The sequence below is a fragment of the Bos indicus genome, chromosome 5 (genome assembly GCF_029378745.1).
Source record: "Bos indicus isolate NIAB-ARS_2022 breed Sahiwal x Tharparkar chromosome 5, NIAB-ARS_B.indTharparkar_mat_pri_1.0, whole genome shotgun sequence".
In the NCBI taxonomy this organism is placed as follows: Eukaryota; Metazoa; Chordata; class Mammalia; order Artiodactyla; family Bovidae; genus Bos; species Bos indicus.
In genome coordinates this window covers 120,269,555-120,294,689 of record NC_091764.1, presented here as the reverse complement: position 1 = coordinate 120,294,689, position 25,135 = coordinate 120,269,555, and the positions used below count along the sequence as shown (strand labels likewise).

The following is a 25,135-nucleotide window of genomic DNA, read 5'->3' as shown; positions in this document are numbered from 1 at the left end:
ATACCACTTTCCCACTCCCGAAGTTCCTTGGGGCAAGGGCCAGTTCCACGTCCATGGCAGCCCCTACAGTGAGCCGGAAATGGCCCGCAAAGTTGTCTACATCCGACCTGTGAAACGTGTGAGCATAGCCTCACTTGGAAAAAGCACCTTGTGGCTATAATCACGGACCTTGAGATGAGAAGGTCGTCCTGGATCATCTGGGTGGACAGTGAGTGGCATCACAAGTGCCTTTATGGAGAGGGACGGAGTGGGACACAGAGAGGCAGCAGTGTGAAGGCGGAGAAGACTCAGCCAGCCACTAGCAGCGGGTGCTGGCCGCCACCTGCGAACGGATGCCCTGGAAGAGGCACTGCTGACACCGTGATCTCAGACTTCTGCCTTCCAGTACTTGAGAGAGTAAATTTCTGTTGTTTTCAACAAGTCACCAAGTTGATGGTAGTTTGTTACAGCAGACACAAGAAATTGACAGAGTCTGGGCATCCTGTTACACCAGATGGCAAGACATCCCATCCCAGAGACCAATTTCAATCATTGAAAGGGCCCAGGAGCCCACCGCAAAGCCCCTCCCCAGCCCTGTCTGAGCACCAGGAAGGATAACAACTCATGGAAGAACAAATCTATTGAATCTGTGTGTCCTTGATACACAACAGACAACTTGACTGTGTTCGAAGGGTGCTACGGAACCAGCTCTTACAAACTGATTAAGAGAAAGGTGGGAGCACGTGCTTCCCCTTCCTGCACAGACAGCAACCAAACAGGGCCGGGAGCTGCCTGGTCCCCGGGGTGACTCTCTCTCCATCCGGTGGAGGGTGTACTCAGACCCGAGACCACCACGCGGCCAGCTGACCACGCTGGGGCCAGCGGTGTTCTCCGAAAGTCCCCACCTCTAGAGCACTCTGGTCCCTAAGTCAAACTTGAATCTGATTCAGCCTCTGCTCAGTTATCAGTTAGCAAGAAATACCGAGGAAAACATGAAAAGATCCCAAGAGGGTGCAATCAGCAAAATCCTGAAAGGAAGTCCCCAGACAAATGAGCAGCCTTCCGCGGAGCCGCCGCGTGAGGGGGGCACACTTGGCCAAGGAGAGGGCTGCGCCTGGGGGTCTCCTCATGGATCGCGTTCATCACGGTTAGCCTGTGCGTTTACCACTGGGTTTCCTGTAGTATGTTCTAGCCAGCAGATGTTTTCGTTTTGTTTAGGGAGACTAAGCCCAGAACAGGGGTCCCCCACCTCCAGACCGGTACGCCAGTGAGTGCCCCACCACAACACGCCTCGGTCTCGACACAGGTCAGAATCGCAAGCTGCTTCAGGGTCTTTATTACCAGCAGGGAGGGGGCCAACCGGGCAGGCAGTGCAGGTGGGCCTGTGGGGTCCCCGGAAGGGCTGCGGCGGTGGACACTGTTCCCGACAGTGGCTGAGCCCGGGTCACCCAGCAGGTGAGGGGTTAGGCGGGCAGTCACCAGCACAGGATGCCAGGACAGTACTTGTCAACGAGCCCTTGGTAGTAGGGCCTCAGCGCGGCCACGTCTGGCAGGCTGGAGCTCTTGGTGTAGAGGTCGAACTTGCTGCAGCACAGGGATGGCGGCCATGAACCCCCCGAGTCGCCCCCCCCAGGCATGACCGTGACCGTGACCGTACTGGCCCGTGAAGCCCCCCGAACCCCGCCCCCAGGCACGACCGTGGCTGTGACCGTACTTGAACTCCTGCACCCAGGGCAGCATGGCCAGGTCCTGTTCGTTGCACAGCTGCTGGTAGTCGCCGAACTTGTGCCAGGGGTAGAACGAGTGGAACCGGATGATGTAGAAGGCCTGCGGGGAGCCGGGCCTCAGGCTCCGGGCCGGTGGGGGGCGGCAGGCGGGGCGGGGCTGGAGGGGGCGGGGCTGGGGACGACGGGAGGGGCGGGGCTGGAGGGGGCGGGCGGGGTGGGGCTGGGGGGCGCGGTGGCCGGGGCTGGGGGGCGGCGGGCGGGCGGGCGGGGCGGGGCGCGGCGGGGCTTGACCTCAGCTCGGTCCCCACCCCCCTCCTACCTCCGGTGGGAGGGCGAATTTGTTGAACTTCATCATCCGGTACATGTACTCTGTGGGAGAGGGCGGGTCACCACGTGCACCCAGAGGGGCAGCTCCAGATGGTCCCCGCCGTCCCCGCCCCCAACCGGCCTCACCGTCATGACCCCAGGACATGAGGACGTTCTCGAGCCCACAGTGAGGCTGGTACATGCCAAGCTCCGTGCTGCAGCGGGGGGACGGAAGGTGAGGGCCTCAGGAACAGAACCCTGGAAGCGGGAGGAGGGGGAAGGACCAGGGCGAGGGAGGGCAAGGGAGCCGCACCTGTACAAGGGGTCCTGGAGGTCAGGGTTGTCCTGGAAGGTGCAGTCACGGAAGACCACAGAGGCCTGGGGACGGCAGCCAACTGGGAAGGTGTCTCCGACGACTGCCCACTGGGGACGGATGGACAGGCAGCCGTGGGTGGGCGTAACTGGCTTGCCCCCCAAGTGGGTGTCCAGAGCCTGGAGCGGAGACTGCCCCGGGCCCTGCCCTGCTGACCGCCCTCCACCTGTCTCCTCACCTGGGGCTCCCCTGCCAGAGCCAGGACCTTCCCCAGGTCGTGCAGGAGCCCCACGAGGTGGAACCAGTCTGAAGGAGAGGGAGGGACAGGGCAGGCTAGCGGGGTGCAGGGGCTGGGGCAGAGGCACAGTTCTGGGGCTGTGGGGGGACGCAGGGCATACTGGGAGAGGGCCAGACCACCCCTCCTTCCCCAGCACCCATCAGGGCAGGTGGGGAGCACACCCTTGTCTGGATGGGCCTTCCGGATGCCCTCAGCCGTCTGGAAGGCATGGAAGGAGTTGGGGAAGTCCACGTCGGGGTCCGACTCATCCACCAGCCCGTCCAGCATGTCCACAGCCTCCATGACAGTCATCCTCTTATAGGAGAAGCCCCCGAACTGGGCATGCTGGGCCAGGAAGGGAGAGGTCAGTGTGGCCCCAGGGTCAGCCCTCAGGGGCTTCGTTTAGGAGTCGGCCACCTACCTTCCTCCTGACGAAGTCCACGGTCTGCCATGTGTGCATGAGCTTGTAGGTGGCAAAGACACGGTCCAGGAGCGGGCCAGACTGCAAGCCAGAGGGTCAGCCAGGCAGCTCGCCAACCCCTGCCCTTGACACCCAGGGGGCCACTGCCTGCCTCTACCAGGCCCCAAGGTGTGGACAGGGCGGCCCCTGGAGCTGTGTGAGGGAACAGGGCAGGAGAGGCGGGGCCGGGGGAGCGGTCCTCACCGTGTAGTTTCGGAAGCTGTCCTTGTCTTTGGCTGCTTCTGGCTCCATATCACGCTGGGAGACCAGGGAAGGGTCTGGGTCCTGGTAGGGTGGGGGCAACCCATTTCACCAGGACATCAGCTCCATGAGGAAGGGAGGACACCCCATGGGGGCCGGGACTGTTGGACGTGGAGCGGCAGAGAGGCAGTGGGCACCCGAGGGCACCCGCGCGTGGCCTTGGCGAGCCTGAGTCAAGACTTCCGTCCCCGAGTCCTTATCTGCTGAGCGGATGCTGGGGATGTCTGCTCTGAGGGTGATGCTTGGCCAAGGCCACACAGCACCCGCACCCAGAGTCTCCTTCTCAGGGCGCGGGTCCGCAGGGAACCCAGCGTTTGGGCCTGTGACCTTTGCCCTAGATAGACCTCGGCCGGGAGGGAGCCCTTTGACCCAGACGAGTGGGCCGGCAGAAACCCGCTGGGCGCGGGGCACGGGGCTGCCCTGCTTTTCCTGAGCGCGCAGTCTGCGTGGGCCGGGGGTACTCACCGCAGCCACCTTCATCTTGAGAGAGGCAGAGCTCCACGGGCCCGCATGCCCGTATATATGCCCAGAGGTTACATAAGTGACCGGACACCACCCAGCCCCTTGGCCTTGGCCCTCGGTAATGAGTGACCATCCACCCTCCTGCTGGCCTCTGAGAGTTAATGTGTCAGCATAGCACCCCCCCACCCCCGGCCCCAGCCAACCTTCACATCCCTGCAGCAACTAACCTGCCTGGGAGGTTGAGGTCGCCAGACTCCCACCTCTGCCAGGAGCTTTAAACTCCTCCAGGACGCTGCCCCTCCCAGCTCCCTATCTTCACTGGGCACCTGGATTGGGGCGGGCCGGGGCTTATTTCAGAAAAAGCTATTTTGACATTTTTGACATTTTTTAAAGAATGTTTATTTATTTGGCCAAGCGGGGTCTTGGCTGCAGGGCTCAGCAGTTGCAGTGCCCCGGCTAAGTGCTCAATGGCGCGTGGGGTCTTGGTTCTCTGTCAGGGTCCTTAACCACCAGAGCTCCGGGGAAGTGACCTTTGACACTCGTTCAGAACGGATGGAAGACTTCATTCATGATTGCGAGATGGGAGAGATGATCAGATGGTCCGCTGGAACACAGCAAGGTCAGCTGGGGTTTCACAGCCCTGGGGTGGGGGTGGGGGGCTGGGCAGGGGTCAAGGGTGGGGGCAGCCTTGCTAAACCGACTTGACAGGATTCTGTCCAGGGTGGGATTCTTGCTAACACAGGGCGAGGCTCATGGCTCAGAGAGGCTCAGGGGATCTTTGTCAGGCTCCGGGGCTGAGGCTCCATTTCCAGTCAGGGCAGAGATGAACTCACGGCCTGGGTCACTCGAGGACCAGGCTCGGCCATACACACAGCACGGCCTGGAGCTGATGGTGGTGTCATCGGAGACAGGCTGAGCCCTGGAGAAGGCTGAGGTCCGGGCGCAGCCTGGGCCAGGAGAGGGCAGTGGGCCAGGGGTTCTCCACGCGGCTCCTCCTGCCCTTGTGAGTCAGCTGGGGGTGCTTGGCCCCCCGTTTAAAACAGCAGAGTGCTCTCAGCCCCGTGAGCCACGGCGCCTCCCGCACTCCGTGGCCGGGCATCCCTCGCTCTCTGTGCTCCTGGGGTCGGTTTCCTCTACTCCTCCCGCTGACGTGTCCGTGTCTGGGTGGGGGCTGATGTTTCACTTGCTGTTTCTACAAGTGCTCCACAAATATTTGCTTCAGGGATGGAGAGGGGACGCCAGGGGGGAGACTGGACCCATCACACCAAAGCCAAGTTGATGGCTTGGGCCAAGGGAAGGAACAAAGGGCCGGCCGGCGGGTCTGGATGAGGGCGGGAGATGGGGCAGAACCCAGAGGCCCTGGCCAGAGCGGGAGCAGTGGGAGGGGGTGGGTGGGGTCCCGGCGGGCGTCCCCCAGGTCTCAAGCTGGCTGTCGGACAGGCGGCCAGAACATGGCCTGGAGCTTGGAGGCCATGTGGACACCAGTGTGACGCTGTGACCGTGACAGGCGACCCAAGGCAAACGGCCCAAGGCTCAAGACGCAGCTGGTGGGGGGCACTGGGCACCACAGCCCTGGGGGCCGCCTGGCAGGCGGTGTCGCCTCATGGAGGTGCCGTCTGGGGCCGTGTTCCCGCCGGCGAGCATCCGGCACTGTGCCGCAGGGACTTTGCCCCAGGGCTGGGGCTGCGGGGGGTTTTGCCCAGCTGAGCTTCTGACTCCCCGACCCGGCCTTCCTGGGGCCTCCTCTTCTTCATCCCGGAGCCCCTCTGGCCCTCACGGCCCACCCTCCCTACCCGCTCTTCCGACACCCCTCAGTGACCACAGGCCTCTCCAGCCCCGGCAAGTGCCTATTCCAGCCTCCGCACGGCATCCAAGCTGCTGTGGCCGCTCTCCGTTCACCCCTGAGCCGGGCAGGGACCAGCCCAGGCTGACCTCCCGCCGCCTGGTGGAGGGGAGGGGAGCCGGGAGCCGGAGGAGTCAGCACAAGGACAGGGAGCCCCCACCCGCTGGGCGCCCAGCTCAGGATGTGTGGGTGGGCACTGCGGTACCCACAGGCCCGGCCCTGCTCTCTGGCTGGGAGTTGGGGTAAAGGCGGTGCTCCTCTCACTCAGCGGCCGAAAGGGTGGCATGGCAAACGTCGACAGATTAAGTGCTGCGCGAGACATCTGCTGAATCAGGGAAATCGCCCTTCCGAACCCCGGGAGACCCGGTGCCGGGACAGAAGGCTCTGGCTCCCAGAGTGTAACTCCTCCCCCGGCCGCCACCCTGCCCACTCCAGACTCTGCCTCTGGCTGACTTGTCCATTGATAACCGGGGCCTGGTCCATCGGGTCCCCACGCTGGGCAGGGGGTATTCAGGGAGCCCCTGTGGCCTGCGGAGCCCTGACCCTTGGTCGGCCACCCCTACACACCTTGAGCTAAGGTTCTGCCTTAACTGAGAGATTTGGGCTGGGAGAATTGCCACCCTACCCCACTCCCACCCTGCCCTGGGGGGTGGGAAGAGTGCTCTGCCTAGCTCCAGGACCCCTCTACCCTCTCCCCAGCTGCCCTCATGGGGTGCAGGTAGAGGTCTCTGTTGCTACCCTGGACCCAACTGGAGCAGAGCAGCCCAGCCCTAACCCTGCCATGTCAGGACGAGTGGCCAACCCAGAGTCCCTCTCTCCCATGGCCCAGAGGAGGCCCAGGGTGCTCAGGTCCCTGAGGTCTGCCCCACTTCCTCGGCAGACCCACTCCTCTGTGCCCCGTTCTGGCATCTAATGTTGCCAGCCGCCTCCTCTCAGCCCCGTCCTCCAAGTGTTACCCTCTCTCAGTGCAGAGCCCCTGGGTGATCAGACCCCGCTGGGCCCCCACGTGGGCCTCTAAGTCTACAGCAATTGGAGGCTGGTTGCTGCAGAATGTGGCGGGGAAGAGTGGGGCAGGGGTGTTGGCTGGTGCCTGCACTGCCCTTCTAGGGGCTTCTCTCCGCAGGCGCTCTGGGCTGGGGGCTCAGCTGCAGCCCTGGGGCTGGGGTGCAGCATCCCAGCTGGGACAGGCCTGCCCCGCCGCTCAGCCGTAGCTGTGGGGGCTGCTGGGGTCCACGGGGGCTGAGTCCCGGGGGCCGGCTGACCCAACGAGCTGCCACAGGCGGTGGCTGAGGTTCTGCACCTGGCAGGTACCCAGCGCACAGCCCACACGCAGGAGCTGGGCTCTAGGCCTGCGGGGACCCAAGTGTCGGCGGGGGCCATTGCGGAGAGGCTGACCCCTGGCAGGCACCAGGCTGGCACTCTTCTTGGGCTGGAGGGCCTGGTGCAGCTTCCAGACTGCAGGAAGGGCTGCAGGGTACTGAGGCTGCGAGCCACTGGCAGGCGTCCGGGCTGGGGGCTCCCTGCACAGGGAGATGGAGGAAGTAAACCCAGTGGTCCAGCCTTTCAGGGAAGCCCACAGCTTTCCAACAGCCTGGAGCATGGCCAGGGGAAGCCCACAGCCCCCAAGTCACTGGCCAGCGAGCCAGGGGAAGCCCACCCCACCCCACAGGCTGGAGCACGGCCAGGGGAAGCCCACAGACCCCACGCCATGGGCCAGCAGGCCAGGGGAAGCCCACAGACCCCACGCCATGGGCCAGCAGGCCAGGGAAAGCCCACAGACCCCACGCCATGGGCCAGCGGGCCAGGGAAAGCCCACAGACCTCATGCCATGGGGCCAGTAGGCCAGGGGAAGCCCACTGAGCTCAGGGCTGGGGTTCTGGCCCTCAGCCATCTCAGTAGCCCATTCAAGGGCTGGGCAAGCAGCTGCCTGACCTCCCTGGGCTACTCTGCTCAGGACTAAGTTACGCCCTTCCCTTGGGGTGGGGGAAGGTGGGCAGGTGTGGGAAGCCCCTTAACCTCCTCTCCCACAGCTGACCCTCCTTCTGAGGGGTCTGCTCTGCCAGTGGGGCAGTGGGCATGCCTTAGAAGGGCAGGCAAAGAAAAAGGAGCCCTCTGCCCTGCGGGGGGTGCCCATGGCCTGGGGCTGGATTTAGCAGGTGAGCCCTAGCAGCAGAAGCGGGTTTCCCCCAGTTCGGGGTCCTGGGGCAGCGGCGGGGTGTGGCCTTCCGGAGCATCTGATTTCCTGCCCCGGCATCCATGGTGGTCTGAGACCTGCTCACCTGTGTCCCGTGGGCGGCCGGCTCCCGGCCAGACTGAGGGACAGCGCGCCTGGGAGCTGTAGGTAGAGGAGGCTGATGCAACCGAGGGTGACCGTCAGGAGCCGGGCCATGCGGGCGGGGCTGGAGGGGGCGGCGAGCCGGGCAGGTGTTGGGGGCGGCCCCAGGCCCGCAACGTTTCCGCAGGCGCCTCGGGGCGTAGACTGGAGCCGGTCGGTCAGTTGGCGAGGGTCTCCGACAGGCAGCGGCCGGGAGAGTCTCCGGCAGGTGGTGCGGGCGCCTCCTCCGTCACCTTGTGCCCAGAGTCGTGCTGGGGCCAGAGCCCCAGCACCTCCCGGACTAAATAGTCTCCCAGGGGGGCGGAGCCGGACGCGCCGGCGGGGCGGTGTCCCGCCCCTCCCAACCCGGACCCCCACTGGGGCCGCTTCTGGGGACGGGGCGGCGGGCGGGGGCCCCCGAGAGCCAGCCTCGCCTCCGACACCTTCCGATGGGAGACCCTGTCCTGGGGCCTGGAGGGTCCAAACTGTCCAGGGTGAAGGAGAGGGTGCTGCGGGGTGTGGTCGCTGGGTGGATCCCGCCCACCGCCCTGGGGCTCGCCCCCAAATTTCTGAGCCAGTGAGAGGCGGAGGCCAGGCCAGAGGAGATTTTGAGACCCCATCCTCAACAGAGCGCCCAACAGCTCTATTCCTGAAATCTCTAACCACTCCCCTTCCCGGTGACTCCGACAGTAAAGAATCCGCCTACAATGTGGGAGACCTGGGCTCCATCCCTGGGTTGGGAAGATCCCCTGGAGAAGGGAAAGGCTACCCACTGCAGTATTCTGGCCTGGAGAATTCGGTGGACCATATAGTCCAGGGAGTGGGACACGACTGAGTGACTTTCACATATTTCCTCCCATTACTGAAATATTAAATGGTTTTTGTGAGAAATTTAAATAGGTAAGGACTCGAAATGGCAACCCACTCCAGTGTTCTTGCCTGGAGAATCCCAGGGACAGGGGAGACTGGTGGGCTGCCGTCTATGGGGTCGCACAGAGTCGGACACGACTAAAGTGACTTAGCAGCAGCAGTGGATTCCTTTCCCAGGCCAGGATGGGTGCTGTTTTTACTTTCTCGTATGTGCATTTTTTGAGGGGGTGTCCTGTGTGTGTGCATTATATACACACACATATCCATATACAGGCAAAGACATCTGGAACCATAGAGCTTCAGCTGAAGCTCCAGTACTGTGGCTACCTGATGCGAAGAGCCGACTTGCTGCCAAAGACCCTGATGCTGAGAAAGATTGAAGACAGGAGGAGAAGGGGACAACAGAGGATGAGCTGTTTACACAGCACCACAGACTTGATGGACATGAATCTTTACAAACTCCTGGAGATAGTGAGCAACAGAGGAGCCTGGCGTGTTACAGTCCACGAGGTCACAAAAAGACAGACACAACTTAGCAACTGAACGATAACAACAACAAACATAGAGACTGCCCTTTCTCGTGACTGAGCCTACACCGACAAGGAGGTGTTCTGTGACTTCACTGATCCTTTACTGGGGGACAATTAGGTGATTTCCAGGCTTTCCAAGAGCAAGTACCCTGCTTCGTGAGCTCATGGATGTGTCCCTACAGGATATATCTGCAGGCATGGGAATTCTGGCTAAAGGTGAGCCCGTGTTTGTACTGACAGGTGGAGCCAAACTGCCCTCCACAAGGCTGATGCACTGTCCACTGATGCTGGACTTGGTGCCAGGGTTCCTCACCCCTCTGTCCATCCGAGAGGGGACGGTTATCCCATCACGCCCCCACACATTTTGATCGCCTCTGCATCTCTGTGTTCGTGTTTCCTCTTCTGTCTTCCCACCCCAATCTTGCTCATGCTGTGAGGTCATCATAAGTGTCCTGATCACTCTCCCTGCCTCCTTCTGCACAGGCCATGGGAGCTCAACAAACACTAACTGGATGAATAAATTAACAAGTGGTGGCCACCTGCCATGTTAAAAAGCTTGGTTTATGTCCTGAGGCAGGTAAGGAAGCATCAGCAGGTATTCTTGTTTCTATTTGTTTATTTTTACCGGAAGGAGGGTGGGTGATGTGATCACATTTATGTTAGAAAAGTGGGCTTCAGCAGGGAGGTCGGTCTGAAGCGCTGGCAGGAAGGATGCGGTGGGTGGGTGGATGGGTCAGAGACGCAGAGCAGGGGTGGGGGGGCAGACGAGGGGAGAGTGGGGGAGGGGTTAGCTACCTGGGGGACGTGCAGGCAGGAATGTCTGGCTGGCCTCCAGTGTCCCCGGCCGGGGGCTGAAGAGAAGGCAGAGCTGGAGCACCATCTGGGGAGTTTTGGAGCTGGCACGTCTGTGGGAGGTGGGAGCGTGGTGGGCATCACCCTCAGACGGTGCAGAGAGAGGACAGAACCTGGAATGGGAGGGGGACAGGCAGAGGCCCTGGGTGGGCCAGCCCCCACCCCCTTCAGTGTGCTGAGCAGCACACTGAAGGATCATCCTTCCAAAACACAAGTGACCACATCCCTCACCCACCAACAAAGGAGAATTGGTGTGTCGCCTGGTGGGCCAGTGCTTAAGACGCCACGCTTCCAGTGCCAGGGGTGTGAGTTTGATCCCTGCTTGGGGAACTAAGATCCCACAAGCTGTGTAGTGTGGCCCCCAATTTTTTCTTAATTTCTTAAATTTACTTTACTTATTTTTAAAAAGCTTCTCTCGATTTACTTATTACTTTTGGTTGCTCCAGGTCTTTGTGGCTGCACGCGGGCTTTTTCTAGTTGCGCAGCCGAGGCTCCTCCTCCCTGCGGTGGTGTCTCTGGTTGGAGCACAGGCTCTCGGCTCGGCGGCTTCATCACTGCAGCTCTCAGGCTCAGTAGCTGTGGTGCGTGGGCTTAGTTCCTCCTCTGCACGTGGAATATTCACAGACCGGGGATCGAACCTGTGTCCCTTGCTTTAGCAGGTGGATTCTTATCTACTGCACCACCACGGAAGTCCAAAATTTTTTTTTTTTTGCTAAATAAAGGAAAAAGAAATAAAAATTCCCAGTCTCTATGTCAGGGGGAGGAAAGCCTCAGCAGTGTCCGTCTGCACTCTTCCTCTCAAAACACTTGGTGCCACCGAAGGCCTGGGGTCCGTTTCCTCCACAGCCCCTGGGCAGGGTGTCCTCTGGCATCAGGGCACAGCCTGGGAGCTTATTTCACCCCATGGCTCCAGACTGGGTCAGAGGCCCCTGTGATCCCACTGCCCTGCGTGGCACAGCTCCTGCCACTTGTGGTCTTTAACTGTGTGTGTGCCGCTCCCCCAGGGGGAGCCCACAGGCTTCCCCCACGGGTGCCCAGTGCAGAGCCACTTCTGGCGATGACAGGCTGGCCACCCGAGCACTGCTCGGCCATGGAAACAAACAAGAAGCAGAGCAGGGAAGTGCAGGAGGCGGGCGTGCTGGCGGCAGTGGAGGAATGCTTTGGAGAGTTTGGCATGGGGCAGGAGAAGCTAGGGCAGCCTTTGGCTGCGTAGACACGTCTAGTGAGGTTTTGCTTGAGTGTCTTAAGGTGGGAAAGACTGAGTTTGATCCTGATGGTGAGAATCCTAGAGAGGGAAAGATGAGGCTGGGGCATCAACAGCAAACAGCCAGAGGTGGGTAGAGGGCAGGAGGGGCAGAGCCTCTGTGTAACTGTGATGGGGGGCAGGGGTGGGCGGGCAGCGGGGGCTGAGGGCCAGACTTGCCGTGATGCAGGTCTGTTTTCTCTGTGAAGGAGGCCAGCGGGGCCATCTCTGAGACACATGAGCGGGCACCAGAGGTTTGAGGAAACTGCAGAGCAAAGAGCGCTGGCCAGACGTGGGCTGGCTGGGCGGTGGGGAGAGCAGCGACCCACAGCTGGGGCCGTGGTGTCACTGTACGGTGCCACTCCACACCAGCTGGTGCTACAGGCCTGGAGGAGACGGGTGGGCAGGACTGTGCGTGGCTGGGGTTTGCCAGCTGGGTACAGTGAAAACAGTCGGGGAGGTGGGAGCGAGGGTGTTGGCAGGGTGACAGGCATTGGAGCCATGCCAGGTGGGGGTGAAAGGACGGAAAGGGAGCCAAGGGGCCCAGGACTGGAGAAGGCGCGCCCGCTGCGGGTGGGGAGGCACAGACGCTCAGGAGCGGGGGACGCACCCTGAGGGGGACAGGTACAGGGTGCTAGCAAGAAACCTGAGCAGGGGCATCATGCTCGGGAAGCGGCCCTAACCCTACCCTTGACCCTAAAGTGCCTCTGAGAGGGCTCAGGGAGTGGGCTCCTTGCAAACAGGGCCTGAGGGTGGGGGAATATAGGGGGCAGGGTCCCCACCATCTCTGCAGGAGAGTCCATCCTGGGCTCAGGTGCCAAGCCAGAGGGCTTGCCGGGGACACTGCCTGCCCATGCACGAGCTCAGTGGTGTGGCAGTGTGGTGGCCAGGACCTTTTGAGGTAGAAGTGAGAAAAACCAACTCCAGACAGCTGGGGCAGAAAGGAGGGGTTCTCATCCCAGTACTCATCAGAAGCAGAAGAGGCTGTGACAGGGCCTGTGCCCGGGACAGGGCAGGGGGCCCAGTGGTCCTCTCTTTCAGCCCTCTCTGGGTTGGGTTCTCGGGGCTCCCGCCTGCGAGGGGGGAGCAGGACCATCAGCTGCTGCTGCTGCTAAGTCTCTTCAGTCATGTCCGACTCTGTGCGATCCCATAAACGGCAGCCCACCAGGCTGCCCCGTCCCTGGGATTCTCCAGGCAAGAACACTGGAGTGGGTTGCCATTTCCTTCTCCAATGCATGAAAGTGAAAAGTGAAACTGAAGTCGCTCAGTCGTGTCCGACTCTTCCGACCCCATGGACTGCAGCCTACCAGGCTCCTCCGTCCATGGGATTTTCCAGGCAAGAGTACTGGAGTGGGGTGCCATCGCCTTCTCCGCAGTCTGCTCCTTCACAGGTTCTTAAAGCGCCACACTCATCCAGAAACGAGTTCCCGGTCCCAGCGTGTCAGCGGCAGCCCCGAGGCTCCCCCCACCGCGTGGCGCCTCTCCTAGTGTCTGCCCCCAGACTCTGAGACCCTCTTGCCCATCCGTGTGCCATGCGGGGCCCGAGGGTGGGCGGCACTGCCGGGACCCTCAGCGGGGCAGCCTGCTCCCTGCTCTTCACGGCAGGGTGTGCGGCGCGCTGTTTTGAAGGCACGTATGTTAAGCGTTTTTTCGGCTCACTGAGACCGGGCTCCCGAGTGGGGCCAGAGCCCTCCTCAGGCAGGGAACCCCAAGGGCAGGCCTGAGTGGGCCCCCTCCCTTGCCAGGATGGCGGCGTCCGGGACGTCCCAGGGCCCCTCCCAGTCCCGGAGGCCCGTGCGCAGGGCTGCGCCTTCCAGTCTTTCTCCGGGCTGACAGCGCGGGCGGGGAGACCCTTGGAGCCGAGCGGACCCGAGACTGAGAGCGCCCGGGGCAGGGCCCGAGCCCCCACGCCTTGCGAGTGCGCCGCGGCCGGGGGGCGCGCTCCCACCCGGGCCGAGCGAGCCTGCGACCCGGAGCCGCCGCCGCTGTCACCGCCTGGGGGCGGGGAGACGCGGAGCCCCGCCCCCTGGAGCGCGGCCCAATAAGGGCGCGCCGCTTCGGGATCCTCCCACCAGGGGCGAGGCCCAATGAGGGCGCGCCGCTCCGGGCCACGCCCTTCAGGGGGCGGGGCGAGGGCGCGCAGGCGCACGGCGCGGCCGGGCGGGCCGGCGGGCTGGGAAGATGGCGGCGCGAAGCCTGGTGGCCGCCGCGAATCTACCCCGGGGCGTCCGGGGCGCGCGGGCCGGGGCCGGGGCCGGGCCATGAGCGCGCCGCCCTCGCGTGCCCGAGCCGCGGAGCCCGCCCGCGCCCCTCGCCATGGCGCGGCTCGCGGACTACTTCGTGCTGGTGGCGTTCGGGCCGCACCCGCGCGGTGAGTGCCGGCGCGCGGCTGCGGGCTGAGGGCCGGGGGCCGGGAAGGGGCGGCGGGGCGGCCCCGGGTCCGCCGGGCACTCGCTGCGCCGGGCCCGCCACCTGGGGTCGGGGGTCACGGGGCCCGGCCTCCCCGACGTGGGCCGCGCGGCGTGACGGGGCGGGCCGAGCTCGCCGGCCGCCGTCAGGGCAGAGGCGGCCCGGCCGCGCCTCGGCGTCGCCGGGAGGCGGGAGGGCCCGGGGCGGCTCGGCCTGCGCCTCCCAGCTGGGTGGGACGGGCTCCCTTCGCGGGGGCCGACCGCCGGACGGCCCTGCCTCCAGGGGCACGGGCCGCTCAGTCAGCTGCAAGCCCCTTCTCTGACCCCTGGGGCCGCTGGCCTGGAGCCTGTGGCCCCTGTTCCGTGTCTCAGGCCCGGGAGGCTGGGGGGCGTGCAGACAGGGTTGGGGCTCAGGGACTGCTTCTTGAAGAGGCGGCGTTTGAGCCGGAATTCGGAGGACTCCGGGAAGAACTGTGGGGAGGAGAGACAAGAGTGTTCCTGGCAAAGGGCCTGCCCACCTCATACCTGCCCGCCGAGCCTGGTGACTGGTGCCCGTGGCCGGGGGGTCCGTGTCTCCGGTCACCACCTGTGTCTGAGAGCCCTTCAGCCCAGGGGGTAGGAAGAAGCCTGACGATGACATCAGCAGCGGCCGCGGAGACGTCGCGTTGGGGAGCGCGCTCAGTGTGCCAGGCCCCGCACTGCCCTTTGTGTGCATGAGTGCGTTCCCTCCTCCCAGCAGCCTGCCCAGGGTTCCCTGTCGTTGGCCCCATCTGTCCACTGGAGTCCGGGCAGAGAGGTTGAGTACCTGGTCTGAGCCACTACAGAGCGAGTGGGACTCGCACCGAGGCTAGCCCAGAGCCTCGCTGTGGCTCAGACCCCAACTACAGGAGGGCAGGCACGGCTTTGGGGCTGGTGGGGGTGGCTGTGTGATCAGGTTGGGGCTGAGCCTTGAGCCTGAGGGTGGGGCCAAGACCCCCAGTCTGCCTTGCTTCTTGGCGCCCGGGCTGCCGCTGCCACGCTTCTGGCTTTGCCTCTCCCTGAGCCTGTGCCTGCTGGGCCCCCACCCTCCTCAGCGCCCTTTCATATAGCGCTTACTCCTCTACCTGTCCTGTCTGCCCGACACCCTCGACACCCTCGGTGCTGAGCACGTCTCTGCCTTCAGGGGCGGCGTTCTGGGCCAGAACCAGTCGTCCTCGCCGTGCAGCCTGCACGTGGCAGGCTGTGAGTGTCGTTCAGGCCCAGAGAGAGAGCCGTCTTCTCCAGGACACGTGGGGTGGGGCAGCGAGAAGCCTGTGCCACCTGCGGCAGGGGGTGCACAGGGTCTGGGGCGACCGGGCTGGCTGAGGTGCGGCCCCAGCATGAGGGCCCCAGGACTGCGTAAGCAGTGTGGGCTTGGGGACTGAGGGCGCCGCAGGCCGTGCAGGGCGGCTGAGGAGGCAGAAGCCAGGGTAGGCATGCTGATGGTGGCAGCAGCTGGAGTGCGTGTCAGGGAGAGGAGAGGCAGCCTCCGTGGGCTCCACGATAAGCTGGCTGGAGCCACGTGGGCGGTGGGCACCCGCGGACTAGGTGGCCTCTGAGCAGGACAGGGGAGAAGGCTGGTGCCACAGTGCCAGTCACCCTGAGTGACAGGAAGGAGTGAGTCTCAAGATGTCCCCTGCAGTAGGGCTGGGGGCCGTGGAACCCCCTAACCATTACCTTCCGGGATTGGAGCTGCTGCTGGAGCTGCTGGTGAGCTGCTGGCTGGCCACCTCGCCCCAGGGCCTTCCTTGGCAGGCCTGGTCCAGCCTGTGAGGAGCAGCCCCGCAGGCTGAAGCAGAGGAGCACAGCCTGAGGCTCCTGCCTTGCCTCTTGATGCCTCTGTGACTTCGGGCCAGTCTTGCGGCCTCTGCGCCTCAGTCTCCTCTCCTGGTGACGGGATGAGTCATGGAGGCCTCCCGGCTGGCTGCGTGAGCATTGGGCGGGCATGCACACATGACGAGTTCGCACAGGAAGCTCCAGGAAGTGACGGGTGCCTTGTTGATGCTGAGCCGCACACGTGTGGACGCTCGTGGCAGCGGGCGCCTTCGCTGGAGGTGGAGGGCCCCTGCCTGCTGGCAGGCCTCGGCCTCGAGCCCAGGGTCACGGGGCCTTTGGGTTCAGTGGAGAGGGTAGGCGTGGCGGGTGTCTTGTCCCTGGCTGGCATCTGGACATCTTCCTTGCTTGAGGGAGCTTCCTGGTTTTGTGGGGCTACCTAGCAGAAGGCTCTAGGTAGCAGGGCAGGGAGGGGCTGGGCTGGGACCCTTCCATTCATCTCAGAGGCTGCAGGCTCCTCCGCTAATGAGCTGGGGGCACTTCTCACTGAGGACCTGGGTTTAGCACATTTTACACCCTGGCCCAGCTCTGGGGATATCACGGGGGCCAGAGAGCCCCTCATGCCCATTTCCTGGCCAGGGTGGTCTTGTCTGAGGAGAGGGCTCTCCAGCCCTGAGCCAGTCACCGCTCCCCACCCATGGCCCTGCCCCTCTCTGGAGCAGGTCGGAGCTGTTTGGGCTGGCCAGGGCTGGGAGCCCGCAGGGTCCAAAGCCTCGGGTCAGAGCCAGGCTTGTCTGACCAGCAGGTTGGAGAGGCTGCAACCCCTCTGCGAGTCCTGTGCTCTGGCCTCGGGCAGGGGGGCCCCTGTGTTGAGGTCTGGGGGGTGCGCCAGCAGGAGGGTGCTGTCCTTCTGACGGCCGGGCTGGTCTCCGAGCGGGAGCGCTGAGTGGGGGGTGGCCGAGCAGGCTGCTACCCTTCCATCGCCTCTGCCCCCAGCACTTGCTGGCCCGGGCTGGCCCGCTCATCGGAGCCTGGCACTGGTGACGACGTTGCTGGGGATGACAGCCACATGCTCTGTGTTCCCCCTGCGGGGTTGACTGTGCGGAGAATGGCTGCAGGAGGAAGCTCTGCGCTGCCTGCGTCTCAGGGGGCCTCTGTGTCCTTCCTCCAGGCCCCCAGAGGCCGGCCCTGCAACTCCCCGCCGGCTGGCTGGGTTAGTCCTGTCACGGGGGTGGGGTTGTCCTCTCTTCTGTCTACCTGAGGTGGGGCAGGAACTTCAGCTGCTCGAGGTCTCCTCCGTGGCCTCAGGAGCTGGGATTGCTGGGGGTGCTGGGCGATGTGGCAGATACCTCCCACCCCCAGAATGCCCACCCCCAGAATGCAGGCCCGCAGCCGGGCCCCTGTTGGCACAGAGCGGAGGTGTGGGCTAGGGTCTCGGAGGAGGGGGAGGGCATCAGGGGAGGCCCACGTCGCTCCCAGTGTGAGTGCGGCTCAGGAAGCTGCCCGCACGTCCCCCCAGGAGCCAGTCTGCCTGTGGGGTGGGAGGGGCTGGGCGTGGGAGCTGCGGCAGAGGCTGGTTAGCCTGAGGGCCGTGGGGCACAGGATGTAGCTTCTTGGTGGTGGAGTGCCTGTCTGGCCGGCAGGTGCCCCAGGAACCCCAGAAGGCAGTGGTAGGGGGTGGGAGGTTCCTGGGGTCCCACCGCAGCCCTCGTGCGTGGGCAGGATTTGGAGCGCTGGCTTGAGGAGGTGATGCTCGTTGGGCTGAGGCCTGAGGGCTGGTTTTGGGGCTGGCGTGGCTCAGGGGAGGAGCTGGCGGGGTCCCCTTACCGCCCCGCTGGCTCCCCAGCCTCCGCTGCCCCTCACTTCTGTCGGTGGCCGGGAGGGCTCCGGGTTCAGGAAAGCCTGCTCTTTGGAGGCAGAGCCTGCTCTGGGAGTTGACGCTCTGCACGAAGGGTGGGCCATGGGGGGCCAGTGGCCGGTTCCTCTGCCTGCCTCCAGAGGGTGGGGCGTGGGGAGCAGCCCTCTGCAGGCCGCCTGCCCCAGCTCTGGGGGGTGCTGGGGGCAGAGACTGCCATCCTCAGTCGCGCACCCCCTCCTCCTCCCTCCTCCCTCCTCCTGCTGCCTCGTGGCCAGAACTGGGTGAGCCCTGGGTGCGGTTTGGGGCTGCACACAGGCAGCCTCTGGGGGCGTGGATGGGGAGGAGCCCCGTGCCTGGGCTTGTTGAGGGCGGCCCTCGGGGTGGGCCTGGAGGGCCCGGGGTGTGTGCGCGCGCGCGCACGCGTGTGCATGTGTGTGTCTGTATGTCTGTGTGTGTGTGTGTTTGGGTGTGGCAGCAGCAGACACCTGTCGTCCCCACCCTGGCTTGTCTGCCACCTCGGTCGGTGTCAGTGGGGGAGGGGAGGGCCACAGGAAGCTGAGGTTTTGTGAGTCAGAGTCACAGCCCTTCCCCCTCCCCGGCCGGCAGCCACCTACCTGCTGCCGGTCTTCTTCCTGGAGGGTGGTGGGCTCGAGACTGCAGCCCCACTCCCCTGCCCTCTGGGGTCCTGGGGGGTGCTGGGGTCTGTTTGCCAGCGCCCTTGGGTCCAGGCCCCAGCTCTGTCTGAGGCTCCTGCATCCGCCCATTCAGGTTCGGGCTGGCTGGACGTGGGACCGCGTGTCGCAGGTCCGCAGAGGCTGCACACTTCGGCTTTCCCGCCCTCCCTCTGCCCCTGCTCCTCTGCCGGCTTGGCGGCAGTCGAGGCTGATCTGAGCAGACGGCGGGACCTGCTTGAGGGTGGGACGTGGAGGTGGAGGGATTTTATCTTTCCTGCTTGAGCTGCTGCTTTGCTGGGTCAGAGACCCCTGTTCATCCTCCTCGAATTCTGTGAGGAAAGTGGTTCCCCAGCTGGGCTCGCATCATGCCTACAGATTTGGCTCCATGGAGGGTGGGCAGGAGGGAGGGGTCTCCAGCTGGCCCTGCCTGTGTGGGCTGGACTGGGAACAGTGCCTTGCGCCTGGAGGGGGTCTCTGGGGAACACGTGGGAGCTAGGAGGCTAGGGGTGCAGGGACATGCCCTTCCCCTGGTCCAGGGGACCCAGGGCTGCACGCAGCCGTGTGGTGTGTGCACGGTGGGTGTGCGTGGTGGCCCGTGTGGGCAGGGGGCAGAGCTGTGCCCAGCAGCTTCAGGGCTCAGAAGAGCCTTCCAGTCCTTCTGCCAGCCCCACCCCTCTCTGGCCTTCTTCTGGGACCTTTGCTGGTCCTGTTTGCCTCTGAGGCAGCAGGAACACGCAGCAGTCTGGGGCCATAGGCACCGGTCGTCCTTTCCTGGCACCCACACCAGTGTGAGACCTTTGTCGGGCTGGCCGGTGAGGGGAGGCAGGGCTGTGGGCTGAGGGCCTGAGCTGGGGGTTGGCTGGGGAGTCGGGAACAGCTCTCCCCTTCTGGAGCTGGCTCGCAGTGGGGGCTCTGACTGGGGGAGCAGGCGTTGGGGGCGGGACCTGGGGCCAGGGGCTGAGGGTGGGCGCGTTGAGCTCCCCTTGCTGCCATCCCCTGGGCCAGGGCACCTGCGTTCTTTTTTTTTTTTTCTGTGTGTGTTTTTGAGGCTCTCATAGTTTTACTGTTTAAAATTTTCAGGTCATTAAATTTTTTTTTATTGGATTATAGTTAATATATAATGTCGTGTTAAGTTTTTGCTGTGGAGGAAAGTGAATTAATTATTCAGATGGTAAAGAACCTGCCTGCTGTGCAGGAGACCTTGGTTCAGTCCCTGGGTTGGGAAGATCCCTGGAGAAGGGAGCGGCTACCCACTCCAGTATTCCAGCCTGGAGAATCCCATGGACAGAGGAGCCTGACGGGCTACAGTCCATGGGGTCGCAAAGAGTTGGACACGACTGAGCCAGTAACACTGACACAGTTTTATAGATTCTGTTCCCGTGAAGGTCACTGCAGAGCGTTGGGTCGTTTCCCATGCTCTGCAACGGCCCCGGTCAGTTACCTGTTTCTGTTGGCGGTGTGCAGACGTCAGTCCCAATCTCCCAGTGTATCCACCCGCCCTGCCCCCTGGCGGCCATCAGCTTGCATTCTACTCTGTGGGGAGGCCCATGTGCTCTTGGGGACCCCGACCCACAGCTGGGCTCCTCTCCACGCCCCTGGTGGCCCTGGGCTGCAGAGCCCGGCAGTGTCTCCTCATGCGATTGTCTTTAGGGAAACCGTAGGTCTGGGAGCTGGGGCTGGTCTGGTGCCAGATGAGGGCAGGTGAGAGAGATGGCTCCGCTCAGACCCTCGAGGCTCCTGTCGCGTGGGGGTGTGGGGCTCGGGCGGTGCCCTGACCCCCGCTCCTGTCCTCAGGGAGTGGGGAAGGCCAGGGCCAGATCCTGCAGCGCTTCCCGGAGAAGGACTGGGAGGACAACCCATTCCCTCAGGGTATCGAGCTGGTGAGTGGGGCGCCCCAGGGCCTGGGGCTGAGGGCTGGGGGTGCCGAGGCGGCGGGGCAGATGCTGCGGGCCCCCGCAGTGCCTGGCCCTGCTGGGTACAGGGCGACGTCGCTGCCTTGGAGGGTGGGGAGCCCCCGTCACGTCCCTGCCTCACGATGGGGGCCTGTCCCTCGTCCCAGGGTCCTCATCCCTACGGAGCGGCCAGAGGCTCTTCCCTCCTCCTGTGGGCAGGGTGCTGAGCTCCAGGAGGCAAGGCACTTGGGTGGCAGAGCCTGCTGCCCCCCGGTGCTGGGCCTGACCTGGGGCCCCTCGAGGGCTGGGGGCAGCGGGCACTGACCGCTGACCCACCCTCCCGCCCAGTTCTGCCAGCCCAGCGGGTGGCAGCTGTGTCCTGAGCGGAACCCGCCCACCTTCTTCGTCGCTGTCCTCACCGACATCAACTCCGAGCGGCACTACTGTGCCTGCCTGACCTTCTGGGAGCCTGTGGAGCCCACGCAGGTCAGCCCGCCGGGCCAGCCTCCGGCTGCGGACGCTGCCCCGCCACGCGCGTCTCTCCCTGTCTGTGTCTGGTCCTCCACCCCGCGGAGGCTGCACTTGCCAGCTTGCCAGGCGTGTCTGCGTTGCCTGGACCCCCGCCCCCTCCCCACTGGGCTTGGGGATGCGCCCGGACCCCGGCAGACGGCTTCTGTCCGCAGGAAGAGCTGTGTGCCCGGGACGCCGCCGAGCGGGATGAGGAGGCCGATGAGGGGGGCCCGGGGGCACTGCCGCCCCCCACGCCCAGCCCGCCCGGCCAGCTGTTTGCTCCAAAGACGCTGGTGTTGGTGTCACGGCTGGACCACGTGGAGGTGTTCAGGGTGAGGCGGGCAGCTGGCTCCCCAGGTCGGCTGTGGGGTGCCCTCGCTGGCTGGACCGTCATCCCCAGCCTGTGATCCTTGCAGAACAGCCTCGGCCTCATCTACACCATCCACGTAGAGGGTCTGAACGTGGGCCTGGAGAACGTGGTCGGGAATCTGCTGACGTGCGTCATCCCCCTGGCTGGGGGCTCTCAGGTGGGTTGGGGGGCAGGCCGTCACCTGCAGCCTCAGGCCCTCCTGTGTCCGAGGCCGCGGAGTGGGGCCTGGAGGCCCTCGGGGTCCCGTCTGGTGGAGCGGCCGGCCTCGGATGCCCTCCTGTGTCGGTGCCGCTGGCAGCCGCCGCCTCCCGGGGCCCTGCCTGCCTCGTGTCCCGGCTCCCGCCTGGCTCTCCACCCGCACCTGTGTGTCCTCTGCCCACGCGCTCCTCGGGTGTGCCTGTCTCTGGTTGTCTGTGCCCCCGGTCTGTGCCCCCGCGTGTGGGTGTGTCTAACCGTGTCTCTCTGCCTGTCTGTCCTGTGCAGCTGGACTCTGGTGAGGATGGAGTGGTACGGATTCTTTGTTTCTTCTGCCCACTTAGGCCCTGTCCTCACCCCAGGTCGGAGGCCCGGGGTCCTCTCTGGAGCACTGCTTGGGCAGAAGCCGGGCTTGGCCTTGCCCCTCCCCATGCCTGCCAGTCCCACCTGGGGGTCTGTCCGCCCCTCAGGCTCTCCTGAGGCTGTGGAGCCCAGGGCTGACACAGGTCTGGTCGGAGCAGCTGAGCCCTGGCCCCTCTCTCTGCAGAGAACCATCTCTCTGGGCGCTGGGGACCGGCAGGTCATTCAGACCCCGCTCACCGACTCACTGCCCATCAGCCGCTGCAGCGTGGCCCTGCTGTTCCGCCAGCTGGGTGAGCCTGGGCCCCCGCGAGGCCCCCCAGCCCCCCGCACAGTGCCCCGTCCGCCCGCCCGGCCAGTGGGCCGATGCCGAGGCTGCGCTGCGCGCCAGGTCCCTAAGCCCGTCTCCCCCTCAGGCATCACGAACGTGCTGTCCCTATTCTGCGCGGCGCTCACGGAGCACAAGGTGCTCTTCCTATCGCGGAGCTACCAACGGCTCTCGGACGCCTGCCGGGGACTCCTGGCGCTGCTGTTCCCGCTCAGATACAGGTGCCTGCCTTAGTGCCGCCCGCGGCCCCTCTGCCCGCCCTAGCCCTCGTGGGGCGGCCGCACTGAGCCCCGGCCTGTTGCAGCTTCACCTACGTGCCCATCCTGCCGGCACAGCTCCTGGAGGTGCTCAGCACGCCCACACCCTTCATCATCGGAGTCAACGCCGCCTTCCAGGCAGAGGCCCAGGAGCTGGTGAGGCCTGCTCGGGGCCTGCCCTGCTGCTCCGGGCCGGGCCGACGCCGGGCCCTGCCGAGTGGCCCGTGGTCCCTGACCTCTCGCTCCCTTTGCTGCACAGCTGGACGTGATTGTTGCTGATCTAGATGGCGGGACGGTGACTGTCCCCGAGTGTGTGCACATTCCTCCCCTGCCTGAGCCGCTGCAGAGTCAGACACACAGCATCCTGAGCATGGTGAGGCGGGCGGGGGCCGCGGCGGGGCCGCGTGGCTGGCAGAGAGGCCCGCGGCCTGGGGCTGGTGTGCAGCCGACCCTGGTCCTTGCTGCCTCCACAGGTTCTGGATCCAGAGCTGGAGCTGGCTGATCTTGCCTTCCCTCCACCTACAACGTCCATTTCCTCCCTGAAGATGCAGGTGGGCGTCACTGCAGCTCTGGGGGCGCCCAACTGCTGAGTCCTGGAGGAGGTGCCATGGCGGGTGTGTGGGGGTCGGGCAGGAGGGCGGGGCAGGGGCTCAGCTGCGCGTGTGCCCCAGGACAAGGAGCTGCGCGCCGTCTTCCTGCGGCTCTTTGCTCAGCTCCTGCAAGGCTACCGCTGGTGTCTGCACATGGTCCGCATCCACCCAGAGCCCGTCATCCGTTTCCATAAGGTGGGCGCCGGGCGGGGCGCGGGTGGGCAGAGAAGGGTGCCCGAGGGCTGACTTCTCTGTGTACCCCAGGCAGCTTTCCTGGGCCAGCGCGGGCTGGTGGAGGATGATTTCCTGATGAAGGTGCTGGAGGGCATGGCCTTTGCAGGCTTCGTGTCCGAGCGCGGGGTCCCCTACCGCCCTACAGACCTGTTTGATGAGGTGCACCCCCACCCCAGCTGGGAGGAGCCCCCCACCCCTGTCCTGCCCCAGCCAGCCCTCCTGACTCTGCTCTGCCCCCAGCTGGTGGCCCATGAAGTCGCTCGGATGCGGGCAGATGAGAACCACCCCCAGCGAGTTCTGCGTCACGTCAAGGAACTGGCCGAGCAGCTCTACAAGAACGTAAGGCGGGTGACGCAAGCCATGGGCTGGCCTGGCGAGGCCATCTTGCTGCCCCTGCGGGGCCACTCGCCCACCCTGCCTGTGTCCCCCCAGGAGAACCCGTATCCTGCCGTGGCTATGCACAAGGTGCAGCGGCCAGGCGAGGCCAGCCACCTGCGGCGGGTGCCCCGGCCCTTCCCCCGGCTGGACGAGGGCATGGTGCAGTGGATCGTGGATCAGGCCACAGCCAAGATGCAGGGCGCGCCCCCAGCTGTGAAGGCTGAGAAGAGGACCACTGTGCCCTCGGGGCCGCCCATGAGTGCGTAGCTGGGAGTGGGGGGCGTGTGTGTGGCTGAGAGCAGCCACGAGGTCAGAGGTGAGTGTGTTGTCTGTTCCCCAGCGGCCATCGTGGAGCGGAGTGGCGGGCTGCATGGTAACAGCGCACGCCGGCTAGAGGTGGTCCGGAACTGCATCTCCTACGTGTTCGAGGGGAAGATGCTGGAGGCCAAGAAGGTGAGGGGTGCCGGCGGCCCCCAGAGGAGCCCTGGCCCTCCTCCCCTGTGGGCCACTGGCGGGAGCCGGGCCGGCGAGAAGGGCGGGTGGACGCCAGGCCTGGGTCCCCCTCCCTCCAGCTCAGAGCAGCTGGACGCGGCCTGCAGGGGGACTCCCTTCAGCCTTTAGGTATCGGAACACCCTGAGGGTCTTAGTGGTTTTTTTTTCTCTCTCACAGAAAGTAGTGTAGACGCACAGGCGTCTGTGTTTTTTCTACTTTGTAGAAAGTGGAGGTCACTTAGCATTCCATGCTGTGATGTCCACTGACGCTTCAGGTCTCTCAGGACAGTCAGTTGCGTCTGTCTGGTGTGTCGCGGCTGTGTGGTCGTCCATGAAGCACTTAGCGCTCACAGCAGCCCCTCATGGGTTCCTGATCATTTCAGAGAGAACGGTAGTAACAGAAGTCCGAGTGTAGCCCTTCGGAGCCCGCGGTGCTGAGCTGGCTGCTGGCACGTGTGTTATGGGCACAGGGCCTGGCCGGCCACGGGGTCACCTCCCTCAGAGCGCCTCGGCACGCTGGCCATGTCGTGAGCCGCGTGTGGGTAGGGCTGGCTACACTGGAGTGCCAGTCTCTCTCAGGCAGTAAAGCGCCGAGTCTGGTGCAGATCGGACCTGAGTGGCTTCCAGCCTCCTCTGAGCGGAGAGCCTGTGCTCCAGCCCCCACCTCCGGGCAAGGCCTTCCCTGTGCCTCCTTGCAGCCCCGCAGGGCACGTCGGGGGTCTCCACAGGCTGGAGCCCTCATCCCTGTGGCTCTGCCTGCAGCTGCTCCCGGCTGTGCTGAGGGCCCTGAAGGGGCGTGCGGCCCGCCGCTGCCTTGCCCAGGAGCTACATCTGCACGTGCAGCAGAACCGCGCCGTCCTGGACCACCAGCAGTTCGACTTCGTGGTCCGCATGATGAACTGCTGCCTGCAGGTGAGGCCAGGCTTCACACTCTGCTGGCAAGGATGCCACGGCGGCGGGGTGGGTGGGGGGGGGGGGCGGGCAGGGCTTCTGCAGCCAGCCCGTGAGGGTGCCTCTTCTGGCAGCGCGACAGCTGGGAGGCCCTGGGCTGCTGGTGAGGGTGGCCTAGGAGGGCTCGCGTGCAGAGGCCTCCTGCTCTCAGCCTCTGGGCAGCCCTGGGGACTGGTGCAGACAGGTCAGGGACGGCAGGAGGTGCTGCTCTGGCGGTGCCGGTGGGGCGCACTGGGCCGGGTTCCGACGCCCTGGCTGCTGCAGGACTGCACCTCCCTGGACGAGCACGGCATCGCAGCTGCTTTACTGCCCCTGGTCACTGCCTTCTGCCGGGTGAGTGCTGGGGTGGCCAGGGTCTTCCTCTGCCCACTCCGGCTGCCCCCGCTGACTCTCCCACTTGGCCTCTGCAG

The 25,135-nt window shown here is 64.8% G+C and overlaps 3 protein-coding genes and 1 long non-coding RNA gene across 11 annotated transcripts in view; 2 read left to right on the top strand and 2 right to left on the bottom strand.

Moving 5' to 3' along the window:
- Positions 1 to 1,286: 1,286 nt before the first annotated feature.
- Positions 1,287 to 3,913, bottom strand: MIOX (myo-inositol oxygenase). Its single transcript, XM_070790680.1, has 10 exons — positions 3,789 to 3,913; positions 3,267 to 3,347; positions 3,024 to 3,104; positions 2,785 to 2,947; positions 2,564 to 2,631; positions 2,326 to 2,435; positions 2,160 to 2,227; positions 2,026 to 2,075; positions 1,694 to 1,806; positions 1,287 to 1,563 (listed from the first exon to the last, which is right to left on the bottom strand). Exons 1-10 carry the CDS (start codon positions 3,801 to 3,803, stop codon positions 1,455 to 1,457), a joined length of 858 nt encoding a protein of 285 aa, XP_070646781.1. The 5' UTR covers positions 3,804 to 3,913; the 3' UTR covers positions 1,287 to 1,454.
- On the top strand, positions 2,069 to 10,922 carry LOC139183305 (uncharacterized). 2 transcript variants are annotated; one of them, XR_011566917.1, is made up of 5 exons: positions 2,069 to 2,247; positions 4,283 to 4,404; positions 9,086 to 9,558; positions 9,826 to 9,919; positions 10,641 to 10,922. It is a non-coding gene; the product is annotated as an uncharacterized lncRNA (long non-coding RNA). The 2 variants fall into 2 exon arrangements; XR_011566916.1 differs by lacking the exon at positions 2,069 to 2,247 and having other exon boundaries at positions 4,026 to 4,404.
- Positions 4,160 to 8,631, bottom strand: ADM2 (adrenomedullin 2). The gene is made up of 2 exons (XM_070790681.1): positions 7,908 to 8,631; positions 4,160 to 7,148 (listed from the first exon to the last, which is right to left on the bottom strand). Exons 1-2 carry the CDS (start codon positions 8,015 to 8,017, stop codon positions 6,830 to 6,832), a joined length of 429 nt encoding a protein of 142 aa, XP_070646782.1. The 5' UTR covers positions 8,018 to 8,631; the 3' UTR covers positions 4,160 to 6,829.
- A 2,691-nt stretch (positions 10,923 to 13,613) lies between the features above and the next one.
- Positions 13,614 to 25,135, top strand: part of SBF1 (SET binding factor 1) — a 31,041-nt gene continuing 19,519 nt past the window's right edge. For 4 of the 7 annotated variants that reach the window (XM_070790669.1, XM_070790667.1, XM_070790668.1 and 1 more), the window contains exons 1-17: positions 13,614 to 13,808; positions 19,963 to 20,048; positions 20,409 to 20,546; positions 20,744 to 20,902; positions 20,987 to 21,097; positions 21,683 to 21,788; positions 21,912 to 22,044; positions 22,128 to 22,236; positions 22,340 to 22,453; positions 22,554 to 22,631; positions 22,752 to 22,865; positions 22,935 to 23,063; positions 23,145 to 23,243; positions 23,337 to 23,541; positions 23,623 to 23,735; positions 24,537 to 24,686; positions 24,990 to 25,058. In XM_070790669.1, coding sequence (XP_070646770.1) covers positions 13,754 to 13,808; positions 19,963 to 20,048; positions 20,409 to 20,546; positions 20,744 to 20,902; positions 20,987 to 21,097; positions 21,683 to 21,788; positions 21,912 to 22,044; positions 22,128 to 22,236; positions 22,340 to 22,453; positions 22,554 to 22,631; positions 22,752 to 22,865; positions 22,935 to 23,063; positions 23,145 to 23,243; positions 23,337 to 23,541; positions 23,623 to 23,735; positions 24,537 to 24,686; positions 24,990 to 25,058 — 1,968 coding nt within the window. In that variant the 5' untranslated portion in view covers positions 13,614 to 13,753. Of the gene's footprint in view, positions 13,809 to 19,962; positions 20,049 to 20,408; positions 20,547 to 20,743; positions 20,903 to 20,986; positions 21,098 to 21,423; positions 21,448 to 21,682; positions 21,789 to 21,911; positions 22,045 to 22,127; positions 22,237 to 22,339; positions 22,454 to 22,553; positions 22,632 to 22,751; positions 22,866 to 22,934; positions 23,064 to 23,144; positions 23,244 to 23,336; positions 23,542 to 23,622; positions 23,736 to 24,536; positions 24,687 to 24,905; positions 25,059 to 25,135 lie in introns of all 7 variants that reach the window. The other 3 variants (XM_070790666.1, XM_070790663.1, XM_070790664.1) reach the window with 2 other exon arrangements.